At 46.6% G+C, this 20,975-nt stretch overlaps 1 protein-coding gene across 1 annotated transcript in view; it reads left to right on the forward strand.

The window, feature by feature from the left end:
* Nucleotides 1-20,056, forward strand: part of LRRC14B (leucine rich repeat containing 14B) — a 62,198-nt gene extending 42,142 nt beyond the window's left edge. Inside the window, 1 exon segment of the mRNA XM_029589930.1 lies at nucleotides 16,774-20,056. Coding sequence (XP_029445790.1) covers nucleotides 16,774-17,419 — 646 coding nt within the window. The 3' untranslated portion in view covers nucleotides 17,420-20,056.
* Nucleotides 20,057-20,975: the final 919 nt, after the last annotated feature.

A 20,975-nucleotide genomic window follows, 5' to 3' on the forward strand; every position in this document is an offset into this window, starting at 1 on the left:
TTCCATACATCCTGTCGTCTTGGGTCTCCCCTGGCTCCAGGAACATGTTCACAAGTACGACTGGAAGACCTTGCAGCTATCCCACTGGGGGCCGAATTGTCATGGCAATTGCCTCCAATCAGTGATTCCAGTCTCATGATCCATCGCCTCTACCAGTCTTCAGGGCCTGCTGGCCTCCTATGCCTCGTACGCGGATGTCTTCTCTAAGCAGAAGGCCGAGATACTTCCGCCCCATCAGTCATTCGATTGTGCCATCAACCTCCTCCCTGGCACGGAGCCTCCTCCGGGGCACACCTTTGCCCTGTCACCTGCGGAGACGCAAGCTATGACCCAGTACATCCAAGAGAATCTTGAAAGGGGCTTCAATGGAAGTCAACGTCCCCTGCAGGGGCTGGGTTCTTCTTCGTTGGAAAGAAGGATGGAACCCTTCGCCCTTGCATCGACTGCCGGGGCTTGAATGTTGTAACGGTCAAGGACCGGTACCTCCTTGCCCCTCATCTCCGAGCTCTTCGACCATCTGCAAGGTGCAAGGGTTTTCACCAAGCTGGATCTCTGAGGGGCCTATAACCTGATTCGCATCAAAGAGGGGGACGAATGGAAGACAGCCTTCAACACCCGAGATTGCCACTATGAGTATTTGGTGATGCCGTTCGGGCTCTGTAATGCTCCAGTCATGTTCCAGAACACCATGAATGAGATTCTCCGCAATCTCCTGTATCAGTGTGTGGTCGTGTACCTGGACGACATTTTGATATTCTCGGACTCTCTGATCACTCACCGCCAGTAATTCATCCAAGTATTACAACGTCTAAGAGACAATAGACTGTATGTGAAACTTGAGAAGTGCCTTTTTGAGCAGGAGTCCCTTCCCTTTCTGGGATACATTGTCTCCAGTGAGGGATTCCGTATGGACCCCCAGAAGCTAAAAGCCATTCGGGAATGGCTGCAACCGTCCGGATTGAAGGCACTCCAACAGTTTTTGGGTTTCGCCAATTATTACCGGACCTTTATTCCCCACTATGCGTCCATCGTTGCTCCGATGACAGCCTTGACCCGGAAGGGTGCGGACCCCAAGAACTGACCTCCGGGAGCGGAGGCCGCCTTCCTCCAACTTAAGGAGGCGTTTCTGCAGCAGCCATGCCTATGCCATCCGGACCCGCAACGGCAGTTCATCGAAGTGGACGCATCCTCAGAAGACTTCAAAGAACCACAAACTACGCCCGTGTGCCTTCCTCTCTCGTCAGTTCTCTCCGGCAGAATGGAACTACGCCATTGGTGACAAGGAGCTCCTAGCCATTAAAGTGGCTCTAGAGGAATGGCGTCCTTGGCTAGAGGGAGCACAGCACCAGTTTACGGTCTACATGGACCATAATAACCTTGAGTACCTGCATCGGGTGCATCGACTCAACCCTCGACAGGCATGTTGGGCATTATTTTTCACCCGTTTCAACTTTGTCCTACACTATCGACCTGCCGGGAAGAATCGCAAGGCGGACACCTTGTCACGAGTCTTCGAGACTACTGAGAACCCTGATAACCCTCAGTTCATCATCGAGCCATCACAGGTCCTACTGGCAGCCACCAGGACCATCCCTCCTAGGAAACCTCTGGTTCCGCCGCACCTGCGGAGACAAGCCCTGGCGTGGGCTCATGACTCCCGTTGCTCCGGTCATCCAGGACAATACCGGACATTACAGACCCTACGCCGATACTACTGGTGGCCTAAGGTCAACAGGGATGTCCAGTCCTTTGTAGAATCCTGCCAGTCTTGTGCTCATCACGAGAGGATTCCAGGTGCAACCCCAGGCTTGCTTCAGCCTTTACCAGCTCCCTCGGAACCATGGACCCATCTTGCAACGGACTTCGTGGTCGACCTGCATTCGTCCAGTGGGAACACTGTCATATGGGTGGTGATTGATCGGTTTAGTAAAATGGCACACTTTGTGCCTCTCCCAGGGTTGCCGTCTGTACCACAGTTGGCCCAGTTGTTCGTCCAGCATATTTTTAGGCTGCATGGCCTACCAAGGAGTATTCTCTCGGACCGAGGCCCTCAATTCACTGCCAGATTCTGGAGGGCCCTCTGTCAAAAGTTCGACGTCACTCTGGACTATACTTCTGCTTACCACCCGCAGGCCAACGGTTTGGCGGAGAGAACAAACCAAACTTTGAAGCAGTTTCTCCGTATCTATGTTAATGAGAACCAGGATGACTGCAAGTCTGCTGCCATGGGCAGAATTTGCACTGAATTCTCACCTTTCCACGGCTACCGGATCCTCGCTATTCCAGATAGTCTGTGGGAAGCAGCTGCGCCCGCCGCTGCCAGTTCCCATTTCAGTCACGTCTCCGGTAGCCCAACTCTCTGCATACAAGCTGCACCGCCTGTGGATTTCCACACGACGCGCATTGATCAAAGCCAATCAGGTGGCAAAAAGGTATGCCAATCAGCGACAAAGACCCTACCCGCCTCTGAGGCGGGCCAAAAGGTATGGCTGAGCACCCAGTCCATCCACATGAAGCTGCCATCAGCGCGATTGGCCCCCCCGATTTATTGGGCCATTTTCCATCATTCGACAGGTTGGTGCGGTATCATATCAGCTCCATCTACTGCCTTCACTCAAGATACACAACACGTTCCATGCTTCCCTCTTGAAGTCCTGGTGTTATCTTGGCCTTCCAGTACGCCTCCAACTCCCCAACCCATTGCCTCAGAGGACGACCTTACCTATCAAGTCCGGGAGGTATTGGACATAAGGAAGCATAGAAAGAAATGGGAGTACCTGTTAGCCTGGGAGGGGTTCGGCCCCGAAGAAAACACCTGGGAGCCGTTGGCCAACATACTAGACCAGGGTTTGCTTGAGCAATTCCACAGAGACCATCCGTCTAAGCCCAGGCCTCCGGGGAGGCACCCTAAATAAGGAGGTACCGTTGTGTTTCGCGCCTGTGGACAGCAACGGCCGCGGCCCCCTACCTTACCCGCAGCGGCGACCCGCCACAACAGCTTCTAGGGAAGCTGCTGACTCTATGCCTGTCGCTCTGGTGTGCGTCCCTGGGATGGACGCCGGGTGGGGAGCTGTCCCTGCTCCTCCCTCGCAGTGTCAGGCAGTCTCTCCTCCGCGGAGGAAATCAAAGATGGCCGCCACCATCTTTAGGTGCGAGGCTGCGTCTCCTCTCTAGATTTAAAGGGGCTTGGCCCCTTTAACTACTTACAGCTGTTTCCAATGAGCCAGAGTAGAGGAATTATAAAGGGAGGCTTGCTCTGCTCATTCCTTGACTTGGCAACATCTCTTGTAGCGCTGTTTAAGTCTGCTTGCTTCGGTGAGTCTTCTGGTGCTTTGGATCCTTGTTCCTGGTTCCTGTCTCGTCTTGGTGTTCCTGGTTCCTGACTTCGGACTGGCAAGTGGTGATCCCTTGGTGTGTGACCTCGGACTGGTAAGCGACGACCCTCTGGCACTTGACCTTGGACTTCTTCTGGAGTATCGTCTCCAAGGGCCCACCTAAGTCCCAGCGGTCCGGGTCCCTACGGGCTCCTCCCGAGGGGACCGTGGGCTTCCAGGGGTGAAGCTCCAGTTAGCCCTTGCACCAACCTCACGACCCCTTGACCTCTCAAAGATCCACCTAAGTCCCAGCGGCCCGGGTCCCTACGGGCTCCTCCTGGGGGGACTGCGGGCTTCCAGTGGTGAAGACACAGTTCTTCTCCTTGACGTCACGACTCTTCGTCTGCCTCCAGAGTAGCCTCAGTATCCAGTGCCGAGGGTCAGCTGGTCACTTCTTCTGTTCTGCCTCGCCACCCGATGGGAAAACCTACCGATCCACTTCCTAAGGTATACCATCCTCCAGTCGGTCCAAGGGTTCACAAGCCTGAGCATAACAAGGGGAAAAGCCCATTGAGCTGTGGTACTTCACGGATTGCAAACACCACATAGGTAGTAATAAGTCCCAGTTCTTGTGTCTTCATCCACAAATTTCCTCAAATTTATTTGAGCATCTGATTGAAACATACATAGAAACAGAAATGACGGTAGAAAAAGACCAAACGGCCCATCCAGTCTGCCCAGCAAGCTCCCACACTTATTTTCCCATACGTATGTGTTTCACCAGGGCCCTTGTTGGTAACTGTTTGATTCAAATTTCCTGCCACCCCCTACCATTGATGCAGAGAGTAATGTTGGAGTTGCATCAAAGGTGAAACATAAGGCTTAATGGTTAAGGGTAGTAACCGCCGCATCAAGCAAGTTACCCTTATGCTTGTTACCCAGACTGCACAGATCAATGCCTTTTGGATGTTGCCTGAAAGTAAATCCTCTTTTACACATTTCCCCCTGCCGTTGATGCAGAGAGCAACGCTGTATATGCATTGAAAGTGAAGCATCAGGCTTATTTAGTTTAGGGTAGTAACCGCTGCAATAAGCAAGCTACCCCCATACTTATTTGTTTACCTAGATTGTGTAGTTCAGTCCATGTTGGTTGTTGTCTGAATGCAAATCCTCTTTTCCACATTTCCCCTTGCCATTGAAGCAGAGAGCAATGTTGGAGTTGCATTAACATTGTGAAGGCTTATTGAGTAAGGGTAGTAACCACCAGGTAGTAGCCACGATTCCAGCAAGCCAGCCCCCATGACTCTTCTCTTCATAGCCATCCTCTAGCCTTTATGGATCAACAGGGTTTATACCATGCCCCTTTGAAATCCTTCACAGTTTTAGTCTTCACCACTTCTTCCAGAAGGGCATTCCAGGCATCCACCATCCTCTCCGAGAAGAATTAATTCCTGACATTGGTTCTGAGTCTTCCTCTCTGGAGTTTCAAATCGTGACCCCTAGTTCTACGGATTTTTTTCCATCGGAAAAGGTTTGTTGTTGAACATGGATCATTAAAACCTTTCAAGTACCTGAAAGTCTGTATCATATCACCCCTGCTTCTCTTCTCCTCCAGGGTATACATATTTAGGTTCTCATAAGTTATTTTAAGAAGACCATCCACCTTTTTGGTCACCCTTCTCTGGACCGCCTCCATCCTGCCTCTCCCTTTTGAGATATGGTCTCTAGAACTGAACCCAGTACTCCAAGTGAGGCCTCACCAAGGCCCTGTACAAGGGGATCATCACTTCCTTCCTCTTACTAGATATTCCTCTCTCTATGCAGCCCAGCATTCTTCTGGCTTTAGCTATCGCCTTGTCACATTGTTCGCCTACTTCAGATCGTTAGACACTATCATCCCAAGGCTCTCTCCTGCTCTGTGCACATCAGCCCTTCACGCCCCATCAAATACAGTTCTTTCGGATTTCCAAACCCCATATGCATAACTCTGCACTTCTTGGCATTGAATCTCAGCTGCCATATCTTTGACCACTCTTCCAGCTTCCTTAAATCCCGTCTCATTCTCTCCACTCCTTCCAGCGTGTCCACTCTTGCAGATCTTAGTATCATCCACAAAAAGACAAACCTTACCTTTTATCCTGTCCGCAATGTCGCTCACAAAGATATTGAACAGGACTGGTCCCAACACCAATCCTTGGGCACTCCGCTTAACACTGCTCGCTCTTCAGAGTAAGTTCCATTTACCATCACACATTGTCTTCTGTCCATCAACCAGTTTGCAATCCAGGCTACCACCTTGGCACTCACTCCTAAGTTTCTCATTTTATTTTACTTATTTATTTAGAAGCTTTTATATACCGATGAACGTTGGGAACATCTAATCGGTTCACATAAAACAAAACAGTAGCTAACCGAGCTTTACAGAGAACAAGGAACAATGCATAAAAATTGATAAACAGCGAATAATGCAACATAAGATACGAGGGGGGAACCACCTAAGGCGTAAAGGAGTAAAAGCAATTTACAGGTACATGTACTCACAAGAATAACTATTTACAGGTAGGATATCTAATTACATAGCTAATTAAATACCGGCAGAGTAAGTAAGAGGATAAGAGGACTAGAGGGGGAGGGAGGGAGGACTATTATGAGAATGCTTGTCTAAATAGGCAGGTTTTCAGATTCTGCTTAAATTTTTTTGGGCAAGGTTCCTGCCGCAGGGAGGGGGGGGAGTTTGTTCCATAGGACGGGTCCAGCTAAAGATATAGCCCGAGCCTTAGTGGATCCAAGTTTAGATTGTTTAGGTGATGGGATTCTAAGGGTAGCTCTGTGTTGATGCCTTATTGGTCTGTTTGAATTGTGAAAGGTGAGGTGCTCAGTGAACCAGTGCATGTTATGGTTGTGGAGAGCTTTGTGGATGAGGGTGAGAGTTTTATGTGTTATTCTTTCAGCGACAGGAAACCAGTGTAGGTTTTTTAGAACAGGGGTGATGTGGTCGCTTTTGTGTGTGTTAGTGAGGATGCGTGCAGCGGCATTTTGGAGTACTTGTAGAGGCAGTAGTGTACTTTTGGGTAAACCTAGTAGCAAGGCATTGCAGTAGTCCATTTTGGATAGAATAAATGCTTGTAAGATGGTGCGAAAGTCACTGAGGTGAAGTAGGGGTTTAATTTTTTTGAGGGAGTGCTGTTTTAAATAACAGGCCCTAAGTGTGTTGTTGATGTGTTTTTTGGAAAGAAAGCTGGTTATCGATAGTAATGCCCAGACTGCACACCTGTTGGTTGTAGGCAGTGGTGGAATGGGGGTTGCAGCCTGGCTGTAGGGGAGGGGAGATGCCTTGGGGAGTGATGTACAATAGCTCTGATTTGGCTGTGTTGAGTGCCAGAAAGTTGCTTGTCAGGAGTGTGTTAATAACCGATAATGTGGAGTTCCAGGTTTCAGTAGCTTTTTGGAGCATATCTTTTACAGGTATAAGAATTTGCACATCATTAGCGTAAATGAAGTGCGGGAGGCCTAGATTAGATAGGAGGTTGCAGAGGGGGGGGGGGAGGTAGATATTGACAAGGGTGGAGGAAAGGGAGGAGCCTTGGGGAACACCTTGTGGCAGGGGGATGGTTTTGGAGGTGCAGTTGCCTATTTGTACATTGTATTGTCTGTCTTGCAGGTAGGATTGAAACCATTGTAGGGCGGTGTCAGTAATGCCAATGTCTGTGAGGCGTTGGCACAGAATTTTATGATTGACAGTGTCAAAGGCAGCTGAGATGTCCAGAAGGATCAGGATATGTGAAATGCCTTTGTCTAGGCTTTTGAGAATGTAATCGGACAATGCAATTAGTAGGTTCTCTGTGCTATGGTGTCTTCGGAAGCTGTATTGCGAATGTGAGAGAATGTTATGTTGGTCGAGGTAATCAGTTAGTTGCTGGTTGACTGCCTTTTCAAGGATTTTAGCAATAAAAGGCAGGTTTGAAATGGGGCGAAAGTTGGAGAGGTCAGATGGGTCCAGTGTGGGTTTTTTTAAAGATAGGTTTGATAATGGCATGTTTAAGTTTCTGGGGGACGATGCCAAGCGTGATGGAACTGTTCATAATATTTGCGATGGGTTTGGCGATGGTGCTAGGGATGGAGAGAAATGTTTTAGTCGGTATGATGTCTGATGGGTGTGTGCATGGTCTCATTTTTTTTTAAAGATAGATTCAGTTTCCATTGTAGAGATGGTATCAAATGCAGGGAGCCTTGCAGTATTGCTACTCAGATAGCAGTCAGATGAGACTTGTGCGGAAGGGAAACGTGACATGATATTGCATATTTTCGTGTTGAAGAATGTGGCAAGGTCATCACATTTGCCCTGATCATCAGTAACATGTGCACAGCTAGAACTGGACTTGGTTAATGAGTTTACTAATTCGTAAAGTGCCCTGGGATTGAATTGCAGGTGGTGTATTCTATGTGCGTAGAAGTCCCTTTTTGCTTTGTCGATGGCTGGCCTGTAAGCATAGAGGTGAGTTCTGAAAGTGGCTAGAAGAGCAGAGGTGGGATTTTTGCGCCATTTTCTCTCCAGTTTTCTGAGGCTGGATTTCATGGCTTTTAGCTCGATGGAGTACCAAGGTTGCTTTTTCTTACTAGCTGGGTCGATCAGGCTCGATTGTATGGGGCAAAGGTTATCAGCAATAGCATTAGTGAGGAGATTCCATGATTCAAGGGCAGTATCTGCGTCTGTTAGGTCAAGTTTATTAAGATCTTGTGTGAGGGCTGCTACTAGGTCTTCCTGCTTGCAGTTGCGTCTGAATTGAATGGTTTTTTTGTGCTGCGTTGGAGTAAAGGAACTGTTTATAGAGCAGGAGATGTCAATACGGAAGTGATCCGACCATGGGATGGTGGTGCATGTGGGTAAGTTGGCTTGAATTAGGGAGTTGGTGAAAATAAGGTCCAGGGTGTGTCCTGCTCTGTGAGTGGGGTAAGAAATTAGTTGTTTGAAGCCTAGTGCATTTAATGCAGATAAAATGGCCTCACAGGAGGGTGTGATAGGTGTAGCATCAACATGAATGTTGAAGTCTCCAAGGATAATTGCTGGGAGGTGAATATTTATGTGTTTTGAGATGTATTCAATTAGGATGGAAGGGTTTTTTTCTAGGAGACCTGGTAGGGCATAGGCCAGGCAGATTTGCAGATTAGGAGCGGTGAAAAGGCTGATTTCTAGTTTGTGTGGTGGTGTAATGGATTTGTTCGCAAATTTAAAGGCTTTTTTGGCAGCTAATAGGAGACCACCTCCTTTTTTTTTAGGTCTGGGAATAGAGAATATGTCATATGTCTGAACAGGAAGTTGGTTGATAAGGGCAGTGTCGATTTCCTTTAGCCATGTTTCAGTGATGGCAAGTATGTCGGGTTTGTCATCTAATGAGGATGTCATGGATTAGTGGAGTTTTTTGGTAATGGATTGCGCATTAATTAGGAGGATTGTGAATGTAGTGAACCCAATTAGGTGCATAACTGGAGTGGTCATGATGGGTAGTAAGTTTCTGTGTCTTACCAGTGGGGCTTTGAGGGGGGGGGGAATAAGGGGAGCCCTAGTATGGTGTTTAATGGTAGGGATAAGGAATGTGTTCATGATAGATACAGGTTATCTTAAGCGAGAGGGTACAGCTGAGACGCAGGGGGGCAAGGGATATGGGGCAAGAAGGGAAATGTTAGAGGAGCGACTTTAGATAACAGACAAGAGTGGGGTGTGTTGGGAGATGGATGGCCCCAGCGTACTGGGGGGTGGGGGGAGAGTAAGAGGAGCAGAATCTACAGAGAGTTTACGAAGTATAGAATGCAGGGTAAAAGAAAAATGAGGTTATACTTATACAGTTAGAAGTGGGTTGCTCTGGTAGGAGTCCTTCTGTTAGGCGCGGAAGATAAGTGTTGCTCTCAATGCTGTTGAATGGTGGAGTAGGTAGAGGGGTTGTGGAGCACTTCTCTATGATGGGACCGAGCAGGTAAAACAGGAACGATGCTGCCGTCAAGGCTGGTATGGAGTAGGCTCGAATTGGACGCACGAAGGGGCGCACTAAGGGGCAGGCCCCTTAGGTCGCGCTCCTTCATGTGCGCGACGCCCAGCGCCGAAGCAGCACGTGGCGCCGAAGCAGCACGCCCAGATTTAAAGGGCTGCTAGGGCTTCCTCCCAGGCACCCACGTGGACGCAGCTCCCGCTTCCGGATTGGAGGCTGTGGAGCTCACGGAGGGTGTGGGCGGAGCAAGGCGTTGCTGGCGGCATCGTTCTTACTGTATTTGGATTTTCTTTGCTTTGTTGCAGTTATTCTCTTCCCTTCTCACTCCCTCGTTGGGGCACTCTTTTCTCTCGTGAAAGTGGAGGCAGAATCGGCATCTCTCTTTCACTCACCTGGGTCGGTGTCTCTCTCTCACTCACGCTGGGTCACCCTCTCTCTTTCAGCAGGTCTCCCTACCAGCGCTTAGATGTCATGGTGAAATGGAGGGTAGGGGGCCACAGGCCCGACTCCGGGCAGGAGAAGGGGCAAAAGGGATACTTTTGTATCAGTGTGCCCAGATTTAAAGGGCTGCTAGGGTTTCCTCCCAGGCGCCCACGTGGATGCAGCTCCTACTTCTGGATTGGAGGCTGTGAAGCTCAGGGAGGGTGTGGGCGGAGCAAGGTGTCACTGGCGGCGTCGTTCTTACTGTATTTGGATTTTCTTTGCTTTGTTGCAGTTATTCTCTTCCCTTCTCACTCCCTCGTTGGGGCACTCTTTTCTCTCTCTCGTGGATGCAGCGGCAGAATCGGCATCTCTCTTTCGCTCACACTGGGTTACCCTCTCTCTTTCAGCGGTCTCCCTCCCAGCGCTTCGATGTCACAGTGAAACGGGGGGCCACAGGCCCAACTCTGGGCGGGAGAAGAGGCAAAAGGTTTGTGAATAAAAAATTTTATTCACAAGCCTCCTGTGCGGGACCGTATCAAAAGCTTTGCTGAAATCCAAGTAGATGACATTGAGCGCTCTTCCTCGATCCAATTCCCTTGTCACCCAATTTAAAAAGTCATTCAGATTTGTCTGACAGAACCTTCCCCTGGTGAATCCATGCTGCCTCTGGACCAGCAATTCTTCTGACTGTAGATAGTTCACTATTCTTTCTTTTAGCAGTGACTCAATTACTTTTCCCACCACCAAGGTGAGGCTAACTGGCCTGCAGTTTCCAGCCTCCTCTCTGCTCCCACTCTTGTGAAGCAGGATCACCAATCACTCAGCACCACTCTCGTTTCTAGGGAACTATTGAACAGGTCACACAGCGGACCCGCCAGCACATCTCTGAGCTCCCTCAGTATCCTGGGATGGATCTCATCAGACCCCATGGCTTTGTCCACTTTTGAAGCGCTCAACCAGGCCATTGGTCTTACAGGTGATTCACCGAGGTCCGCAGAACATTTACCTTGAGCAAGGTGCAGAGTTTTTTCATCATCTTGGAGACGAAAGGAGTACCCTGATCCATCAGAATCTTCTTGGGCAGCCCAAGTCCTAAACATTAGAACAGTCACTACTCTTGGGATATTCATGTACCATTGTGGCACTGCTTCGGATATATGGTGGCATAGTCCAGTATGATGAGGATGTATTTATTTCCTCAAGTTGATCTCTCTAATTGACCTACAATTTCCATGCCCACTCTTTCAAAAGGAGTCTTGATTGTAGGCATTGGTATGAGAGGTGCCGCCCATACTCTGGCAGGCTTTGAGAGTTTTCAGCTGAATAATTATATTGTGATTTGATTTAGGCTTTGAGAGTTGGCAGGTAGGGCAGGAGCAGCAATACAACAGGACCTGTTTTTCTAGGCCAGAACATTAAAATTGGGCCAGTATCTTTTCTCAGGTCTTTTCCTCCTCTAGGTAAACCCATAGAAGATAGCTGTGAGCTAACTCCATGATCTTCTGATGATAGGTTTTGGGAATTAGGAGTTGTTGTATCATTCCCCTTCCACACTTCTCTTTGTGACTCTGTAATGTAAATCCTCTTTTATCACAAAATAGAGAGGAAAAAGGTCAGTAAGCTGCGCTCCAGGAACTACCTTTTCATCCACCCTTTGTACATGCTCCTGGGCCTACTTAAAAGATTCAACCTCCCTTTGGGCCCACCTACATTTCCTCAAGTCAGCCTGATTTTCCCAACACAAAAGGGGGTCAGGAAGTTATTCCGGGTGGGTGGTTGCTCTTCCTTCAACTCCAAACCCTCCAACCTGGCTGCATCTAAATTAGCAGCATAGGTGTATTTGTCCTGTCTGCATTACCTCCAGGACTTAGGAGTCAGAGTTTTATTAAGAGATCAAGGTCAACCAAGGGAAAGAATTCTGAAAAATCCAACCCTTCATGGTTGTAGCTGGACAAAACTGTTGTAAACTGGTTTCAGAGACACTTGAAGTTTGGACAGTCCTGTCCTATGATCACGGGGTAGGGTAGCCAAGGGAGAACTCCCACCTCAACTGTTTCTTGGATGGCCAGGGTCTTCCTTCTCACCCGGTTTGTTGGATACTGTCGATAGTCCTAGTGAATGCATGCCAGGGTCACTACTTTATAAGGATGTGCAGAAGGAAAAAATTTGTTTCGGTTTTCATTTTGCCGGGACCCAAGTTTGTTGCAATAGTTTCATAGGGGGAAAAACCAATTTGTTGATTAGTTTTATTTGTTTTCCGTTTTCCCATTAAAGTCAATGGGGGAAGTATTTGCAGCCTATTTCTGGCTGCAGAATTGGGGTTTTGTTATCAATTCTGATGAAACTTCTGGGGAGCAATCATCAGCATGAGAAAAGAGCTCCAAGGTAGGGATGTGAATCGTTTTTTGACGATTTAAAATATCGTCCGATATATTTTAAATCGTCAAAAATCGTTAGGGCCACGATACAATACCAATTCCCCCGATTTATCGTTAAAAAATCGTAAATCGGGGGAAGGGGGAGGGCAGGAAAACCGGCACCCTAAAACCCACCCCCGACCCTTTAAATTAAATCCCCCACCCTCCCGAACCCCCCCAAATGCTTTAAATTACCTGGGGATCCAGCGGTGGTCCAGAACGGCGGCGGTCCGGAACGGCCCCCTCAATTGAATCCTTTTGTCTTCAGCCGGCGCCATTTTGCAAAATGGCCGCCGCAAAATGGCGGCGGCCATAGACAAAAACGATTCGACGCAGGAGGTCGTTCCGGACCCCCGCTGGACTTTTGGCAAGTCTTGTGGGGGTCAGGAGGCCCCCCCAAGCTGGCCAAAAGTTTCTGGGAGTCCAGCGGGGTTCAGGAAGCGATTTCTTGCCGCGAATCGTTTTCCGTACGGAAAATGGCGCCGGCAGGAGATCGACTGCAGGAGGTCGTTCAGCGGCAGTCTGGAACCCCCGCTGAACAACCTCCTGCAGTCGATCTCCTGCCGGCACCATTTTCCGTACGGAAAACGATTCGCGGCAAGAAATCGCTTCCTGAACCCCGCTGGACTCCCAGAAACTTTTGGCCAGCTTGGGGGGGCCTCCTGACCCCCACAAGACTTGCCAAAAGTCCAGCGGGGGTCCGGAACGACCTCCTGCGTCGAATCGTTTTGTCTATGGCCGCCGCCATTTTGCGGCGGCCATTTTGCAAAATGGCGCCGGCTGAAGACAAAAGGATTCAATTGAGGGGGCCGTTCCGGACCGCCGCCGTTCTGGACCACCGCTGGATCCCCAGGTAATTTAAAGCATTTTGGGGGGGTTCGGGAGGGTGGGGGATTTAATTTAAAGGGTCGGGGGTGGGTTTTAGGGGGTTGGCTCACGATTTTAACGATTTTTCACGATATTTTTAAAACCCAAACGGCAACAATACGATTCCCTCCCCCTCCCAGCCGAAATCGATCGTTAAGACGATCGAGGACACGATTCACATCTCTAACTCCAAGGTACCAAAGTGGCATGAATAGCCTAAGGCACTGTAAAGGGGCAATTATCGCCCAATTATTTGCGGAGTTTCTGTATTGCGTCCACCACTCATAAGGACACTTTCAGCTATTCAGAAGAGGATTACCAAGCACTTTTCACCACCCCCTCTTTCTTCTCGGAGGACCCTGCACCACAACCAACTTACACCTGGTCTGAAACAATTGCTCTACAGAAACGAGCCACAAGAGCTGAACTTCATGCCGCGACCCTAACCGAGTACTGTCGTGTACGCCGCATCCCCTGGGGGCTGAGAATTAACAAGGAACCATGTCTTCACACTGATAATCCGAAATTTGTTACCAAGTGGAATCAAATATTGAACAAATGTTCTTTTGACTTAATGTTGTTAATTGTGGAAACTACAAAACAGGTGGCATGCTCTCTACAAAAACAAATTAATGAAAAAATTGACCACTTACGCACCTCACTTCCTATTGACTCCTTCTCTACACAACTCAACGACTTCAAACAGAATTTAGAGAAATTCAGAGCTAACTTGAAAGTTACCAAATTCAAAAATTTCAGCGAGATGCTTCTGATTATTCTCAAGGTTTTGTCTACTCATGGATGTCATCTACTTCCCAACCAAAAAAGAAAGTAATGTTTGCGGACAGTTCCTCGGACGATTCTTCAGGAGACGACACTACAATCCCTGCCCATACCGTAACACACAACCAGCCATCCCTGGACTTTGGTACCTCCACTACCTCCTCTTCCTCTGCCTCTTTTTTAGACCTCAATCAACTGCAACCTTTTCCCCACCGACCTCCAATCTCATCCCGTTCTCGCCAAAAACCACCAGACCCTGTTCCTCGAACAACTCGCTCACAAACCCGGATGTACGACCCCTGGCATGAGCCGTCTCACATCCACAGTGTTTAATTTGTCTTCTCATTCTTTATCTGAGTCAGAAAATGTTTTGCTGTCACATGGCCTTTCATTTGTTCCTACAATCCGTTATGATGGATTTATGACTCGAACCTATTTTCAACGGTTCCTCTGGCTGCTGAAAGTTAAACTTTTCTTCTCCACTTCCCCTGGAGGTCCAGACATTTCAATTTTATCTCAGAAATCTCGGTGGATACCTCCTGGTCCACCAGACCCTCTAATCACTGCTTTTGAGAAATTAGTCCTACATGAACTGTCACTTCAAGAACAAGGTTTTTCCCAACAGTTCAACAATCTGTCACGCTCTGAGAGACTGGCACTCTCGGCCCTTACTTCTGATCCTACAACTGTAATAAAACCAGCCGACAAAGATGGCAGCATCATAATTCAGGACCGTTCCGACTATGAAGCTGAAGTTTTTCGCCAACTATCAGACACTACCTACTACCAACCTCTTCATTGGAATCAGAAGCAAACAGTGCCTGCGCTACATTGTCAACGCTAAGTTGAATCTGCTATCGCACTGCTGCTTTTGGGTCTCGCCCTTTTGTCTTGCAGAGTCACTCCACGCCCTCAGCCCCTTCTAGCAGTCAGGTGGCAGGCCAGCAGCCCCCTGCCATGTGTCAGAAGCGACAACCCAGCCTCCCCTTCCCTTACCTCCAAAACTACAGGGTCAGAAACAGGTGGTGGCGATGCATCATCTTTAAATTTCATTTTTTTCCAAATGGAACTGCCTGCCCCTCCATAGATTTTAGATTGGAACAGGTTCCTCTAACTTTAATGGGGGACTGGCACTGCCTTTTGAAGTGCCTCCTCTGCCAGTCCCAATCACTCGACCACGTCTAGATTTCCCTGACATCATAGATTTAATGTCACTGCCTACTAGGGATTTCAATTAAAAGAATTATTTCCAAAAGAGGCCTACTGGGGATTTGGCTTAAAAGAGCACCGCTGTCCCAATAGATGTGAGTCTGCAAAACTGCCCACAGGCCCACGATGCAGTGCCTGGATGTATACTACAACTGTGACCGCTGTATGTGCACACACCAAACTTGTAACTACAGAAGAGGCCTACTGGGGATTTGGCTTCAAAGAGTACCACTGTCCCAATATATGAGTCTTCAAAACTGCCCACTGATGCCCAGTGCACTGCCTTGTTGGCTTAAAAGAGCACAGAGAGACAGTGAGTTAAATAAAAAAAAACTGCAGTTAAAAAAAAAGCCTGGCTTGTGTGTGTGTAAAAGCTGGGGAAGTGGAACTGGAAGGCCCCAAGAAAAAAGGGGAAAAAAAACTCTGAAAGGTTATTTTTTTCTTCTCTTTTCTGCTGCTGCAGCCATGGGCTCTTGTCTTTGCTTCCATTTAAGCAAGAGATCCCACTTCTTGCACCAAATGTTGTAACTCAAGTAGCTTGGGAGTAGCCAGATGAAAAAGGAGGCAGACTCTGGCTGTTCCTTAACTGCAGTTTATTTACAGTGGAAATAAAGTGCAGTGCAAAGCAAAACAAATTAGGCAGCTCACCTTGAAGATCAGGTATCTCACAAATAAAAGGGCAGTGCAAGTAAAATAAACACTTTAGGCAGCGCACCTTGACTTCAGGCAATGCACAATCTTTAAACATAACAAGTCTTAAGTTCATATCACTCTCAAACCTATAACGTAGCAGGTCTTAGCATAGAGTGGGACTCTGTGTATTCCCCGGGGCCTGCTTAACCCTTCTAGGTACTGAGGTCTTATACTCTTGTGAAGGGCTCCTCCCTTCACCCAGGATTCCCTGTGGCTCTGAACCTTAAGGAGGACTGGGCGAGACTGCTGTGCCTGGTCCCTTAAGGTAGTCTGAGGGAGTTTTCTCTATACTCCCTCACATTCATGTATATTGCTTGTGACAGTTATGCAATTTAAATGAATTCAATACTATCCAATAATGAATTAAATATATGTGCACTTATTTGAATAGAAATAAGAACAGAAAAAGAAAGTAATGAACATTTAATTTTGGAATAGTTTTCTAATGCACAGACAATAAAGATTAAAATTCAGTTAATTCAAAACTGATATAAATATATATGATAATATGTTGACAATATATATTTGTTCGATGCCAGTAACCACATACACACCTACCCATACCCCCCCCACACACATTGATCTACAATACTGATACCATCAGCATCCATTTTGTTCTGTAATTCTAAGTCTTTAGGGGGAAACTTTCAGTACTGTGTCTAACTACAAAATTATGCATGTGATTTTACACACATATACAAGAACCTGATTTTCAAACCCAAGGTATGCACATAAATTGAATTTGAATATTGTGCTCTATGTAGCTAAATGCATGTAATGTTATATTTTCAGAAAAGGGACATAAAATTATGGGCATGTAAATACCATGCCATCAATGTGCTTACATTTTTTTAAATCCTGTTAAACATGGTCCCCGAAATGTCTTTTTTAAAAATCTGCAGTCAAGTCTATTGCATATTTTTAGGTGACTGAAAAGCATTTACATACATATAGTCTACCTGCATGTATAACTATTTTACATGTATAAATTTCAAGTATGCTTTTGAAAAATTACCTCTTAATGTACTAAAAATGTTCAAAGTCATACTTTAACAAACATTCATTTTATATTTTATTCTACAGCCCATTAAAAACTCCACTGAAAGTACTGGATGTTGCTAATTGCTCCTTGAACCATGTTGATATGGCCTACCTTGCTAACAGTCTCCATTCTGAATATTTGGAAGTCTTGGATCTCAGTGGTCATGAAGTGGCAGACTTTTATCCATCAACCTTCTTGAAGCTCCTAAACCGTGCATCCCACACTTTGAGGATCCTGGTGCTTGAGGAATGCAACCTAAGTGACATGCATGTACACTTGATGATACTGGGTTTAGTGCCATGCCTGAAGTTGGAAGAGTTTAAGTTCCTTGGAAATCCTTTATCATGCAGAGCCCTCAAACGCTTGTTCCAAGTTTTTACTGATTTGCCAGTATTGAAATACATTGAGTTCCCAGTACCTAAGGACTGTTATCCTCATGATATCACTTATCCACTAGATGAAACTAGTCTGTCAAAATTTGATCATGAAAAATATGAGGAGATAAGACAAGAACTTAATATGATCTTATCACATGCTAACCGGGAGGGTATAATTGCTTCAACACCCCTCTATGGAAGCTATGATCCACATATTCAAGAGACTAGCAATGAACTTGGGGCTTTTTTACTAAGATCATTCAAAGAAGCTTTAGAAAACTTTATGACTACTCTACAAAATATCAATTAAAACACAATTAGTATCTATGTTAAACATTTTCAGTAACTCTCTTGGGCATGGACTCATTGTACCTGGATGTAATGTGCTGTGCGGTACCATCATGGAGGGCTCCACCCTGGAAAGTCACCAGAGTGCCTTTTTTTTTAAATCTGGTAACGTCTTAGCTGGATAATGACTTATCTGGTTAACACTTAGCCAATCTCCCTCCACTAATTTCATACTCCTGTCCCTCTCCTTTCATGCCCCCCCCCCCAATCTGGCATTTCCTCTCCCTTTCTTTTCCTTCCCTCTGCTGTTCCTCCCTTTCCTCCCATTCTTCTTAAATCATTTTCTCACTCATTTCCTCCCTGTGCTCCCTCTGTTCCTCTGACTGACCTTTCCCACTCCCTCCCTTGTGACTCCACTCTGTCTCTCTTCTCCCTCACTAGTAGCTCTAGTGCCCTTTTCCCCTCTTTTCTTCCTCATACTCCCAGGTTTCCCTTTCTTGTATCTCCTCCTCTGTCCCTGTTCCCTCTCTCTGTGCTTCTGTTTCACTCCCTTCCTGCCTTTGTAGCCATTCATTACCCTTCATTCCCACTGTGGCTACCCTCTGTCCCCTCTGCACTTCTCCCATCTATCTCCATCTATCTCCCTTCCTCATGATCCCCATCTGCCTCTGTCCTCAATCCCTCCTTGCCTCCCTAGCAGCTTTCTTGTCCATTTTCCCTCCATCCTTCCTTGTGCCTCCCTCTGTCCCCTCCCCTATAACTTCCCTTTTCTCTCCCTTCTCATCATTCATTTTGGTTCCTCACTGTCCCTTATAGATCCCTGCTGCCTCTTTCCCTTCCTTCCTTTGTGCCTCCATCCTCTTCCTCTCGTGTTCCCTTATTCTCTAGCCCTTTCCTCCAGGTTTGACAAATTTTTCAGCAGCAACAAGCCCTATTGGCTTTATAAACAAGCAATGTAGTTCTTTTCCAAGGCTATTGCAATACAAACAAGGAGGAGAGAGACAGTGATTAAATGAACCATTCTACTGATAGGCATCTGAAATGTCTGTAGTTAGAGAACAAAGCAAAAGAAAACGTCATGGAGGCATTAAAGCAGAAAGGTGAGATAACAGAAGATGTGAATCAGATTATTAAATATTTCCATCTCTAATGACTGTGGCTGGCTGAACCACAACTAATCGTTGGCCAATATGGCCTGGGCCATAGGCACCACTGCCAGAATAGTGCCCTGCTTCTGCAACTCAGGAGAAAGCAGGAAGGGAAGGATTAGATTTGGTCTGTTCTGCTCTGTATCGCCCCCTCCTCTCCTGCAAGACTGTGGAGGGGACTAAATTACTGAGCAGGGTATCTTTTCTTCTCTGCTCTATCTGCTGCAGCCTCTGACTCATCAGCCCCCCCCCCCCCCTTCTATCCTGCAGGCTGCCTGGTAGAAGAAAGCAAAGGGCTCTGCTGAGCGAGATTGCTTGTAGAATCCTTGTGTATTTATGCCTATAGAAGGGGAAAGTGCTGGGAATGTCTCTGGAAGGGGGTAAAGATAGAGAGAGAATGTGTGTGAGAGAGAGATTAGGAGGCAGAAGAGATAAAATTAATGTATGCATATTCCTCCAATCTACACTGAATTTCAGGGTGGCTGCAACTCAGACCTTATTAGATATAACATTCCCTCTAAGCCATGCGCATGTCTGCACGCACAGCTGTCATGAATCCCACGTACACAGCAAAACACAGTGGAGGTAATTTTCAAAGGAGTTACAAGCTTAAATGTAACATACTACTGTAGCAATTTTCAAAAGCTCATTTATGCACCAAAAGTGCATTTACATGTGTAAATCCTATTGACAATTCAATAGCATATATTGTAGCAATTTTCAAAAGCCCATTTACACACAAAATGCATAAAACTGGGTTTTACACATGTAAATGCGAGTAAAGCCTTTTGACAATTACCCCCAGAGTGCACAAGAAACTCTGATATTATTTGCATTATACTGGCTCATAGTGCACAAATTTGAACTTGGTTTATAAAAAGTTGCACAAAAGAAAATTTGTGCCCAGTCTTTCAAAAATTTGAGGAAACATTTAGGTGACTGGGTGAGCAAAGAGGTTGGAGGATGTTGTGAAATATGGAAGACAGCAAGACCTTAATTGTATTGGTATTGCTAGTGATATTTTAGATACTTCCTTGGTTTAGGCCCTATCACTTGCTTACTATTGTTTGTGTTTTAGATTAAAGATTATCATCAGTGGACTGTAGGAACTAAGTGGCGTCAGACAGTTCGCAGATAAGTTATGAAAACCTCAGCCATGAAATATTTCTAAGAGAGCCAGCCACTCTATCAGGCTCTGCTGGCTAGATTCATACTATAAAACAGTTAAGTCATGATCGCATCTTTGGACTTCACCAGGACTGGGGTTGAGCTAACTGCAAGCATTCCGTGTCATTGTGGGGTCGCCAACTGCTTAAGAAATGTAAACAATGGTAATGAGCGTTGTGTTGACTTGTCATGCTTTGATACATCATATGTGATTGCTGCTGTGTCACATGCGATTGTTAAGTGTCAAGCATTGTATCCATCACAAACACTTATCTTTCAAATATTATGTCTGTATACTCATTACAGTTTCGGATAACTTGCTATATAAAATTTTCTATATTTCACATTGGAGTGCCGTCTTTTCATGCCTTTCTTTATTAGTCAGTAAGCCCGCTTTTAATCACCTGGCACACAAAAGAGGAAGACTTCAGACTACATAGAAACATTGTGCACTGAAATGTAAATCAGGTCTGGCAGTGGGGTAATTACTGATCTCCTTCATTAAAAGAAAAAGAAGAGATTGGGTTAGAACATTAACTAGATGTGAAGAAGAAAACGTACAGCTGATAAGACATGTTGGACTTGTAGCAAACAGAGACGAAGCAGTGACATGATTAGAAAATGGTCAAGGAGGTCAATCAGGTGTGGGGTAAGAAGAGTCTGCTGTGCAAAGGGCTTTAACAGAAGCCACAGGCCCTGAAGTGATTTTCCCTATAGTCACTTAAAACATACTGTACCTCCAGCATGTGAGTACTAGCACCTTTTTTCCAGAAAGAAAGCAGTTTTCCTACATTTTCCATTTCCAGGGAGAACTTAATATCACTTCCTTAATCCCTAATAATTTAAGTTTCGCAGCCTGTGGGTAGCCCCCACAAGCTGCAGCATTCACCCTGACATCGGTTAGTCAGCACAGCTGGAGTTAGCCTTCCACGTCATCTTGTCTCTCCTTTAGCCTCAGCGCAGCAGGAATGCCACTGGACCCAGCATCCCTCACCATCATGATGTCTCGACCTAGCTTCCCCCTTAGGCACATGAGCATGCGCAGTTCCCAGCCTTAAAGGGCCTGAGGCAGGAAAGTCCCCACAGCATCTCTGATGACATCAGACAGCTCGTCCTCTATAAGGGCTCCATGGATAGCTCACCATTGCCTCAGGAATGTGTCTCCTGCTTTGCAGTGCATGTTTTCAGTGTTCCCAAGTTCCTTCAGCTTGTCTTCTCTTACTTTGCCTTGTCCAGTGTTACGATTTTGTGTGCTAGGCAGCC

The sequence above is a fragment of the Rhinatrema bivittatum genome, chromosome 2, assembly GCF_901001135.1.
Source record: "Rhinatrema bivittatum chromosome 2, aRhiBiv1.1, whole genome shotgun sequence".
In the NCBI taxonomy this organism is placed as follows: Eukaryota; Metazoa; Chordata; class Amphibia; order Gymnophiona; family Rhinatrematidae; genus Rhinatrema; species Rhinatrema bivittatum.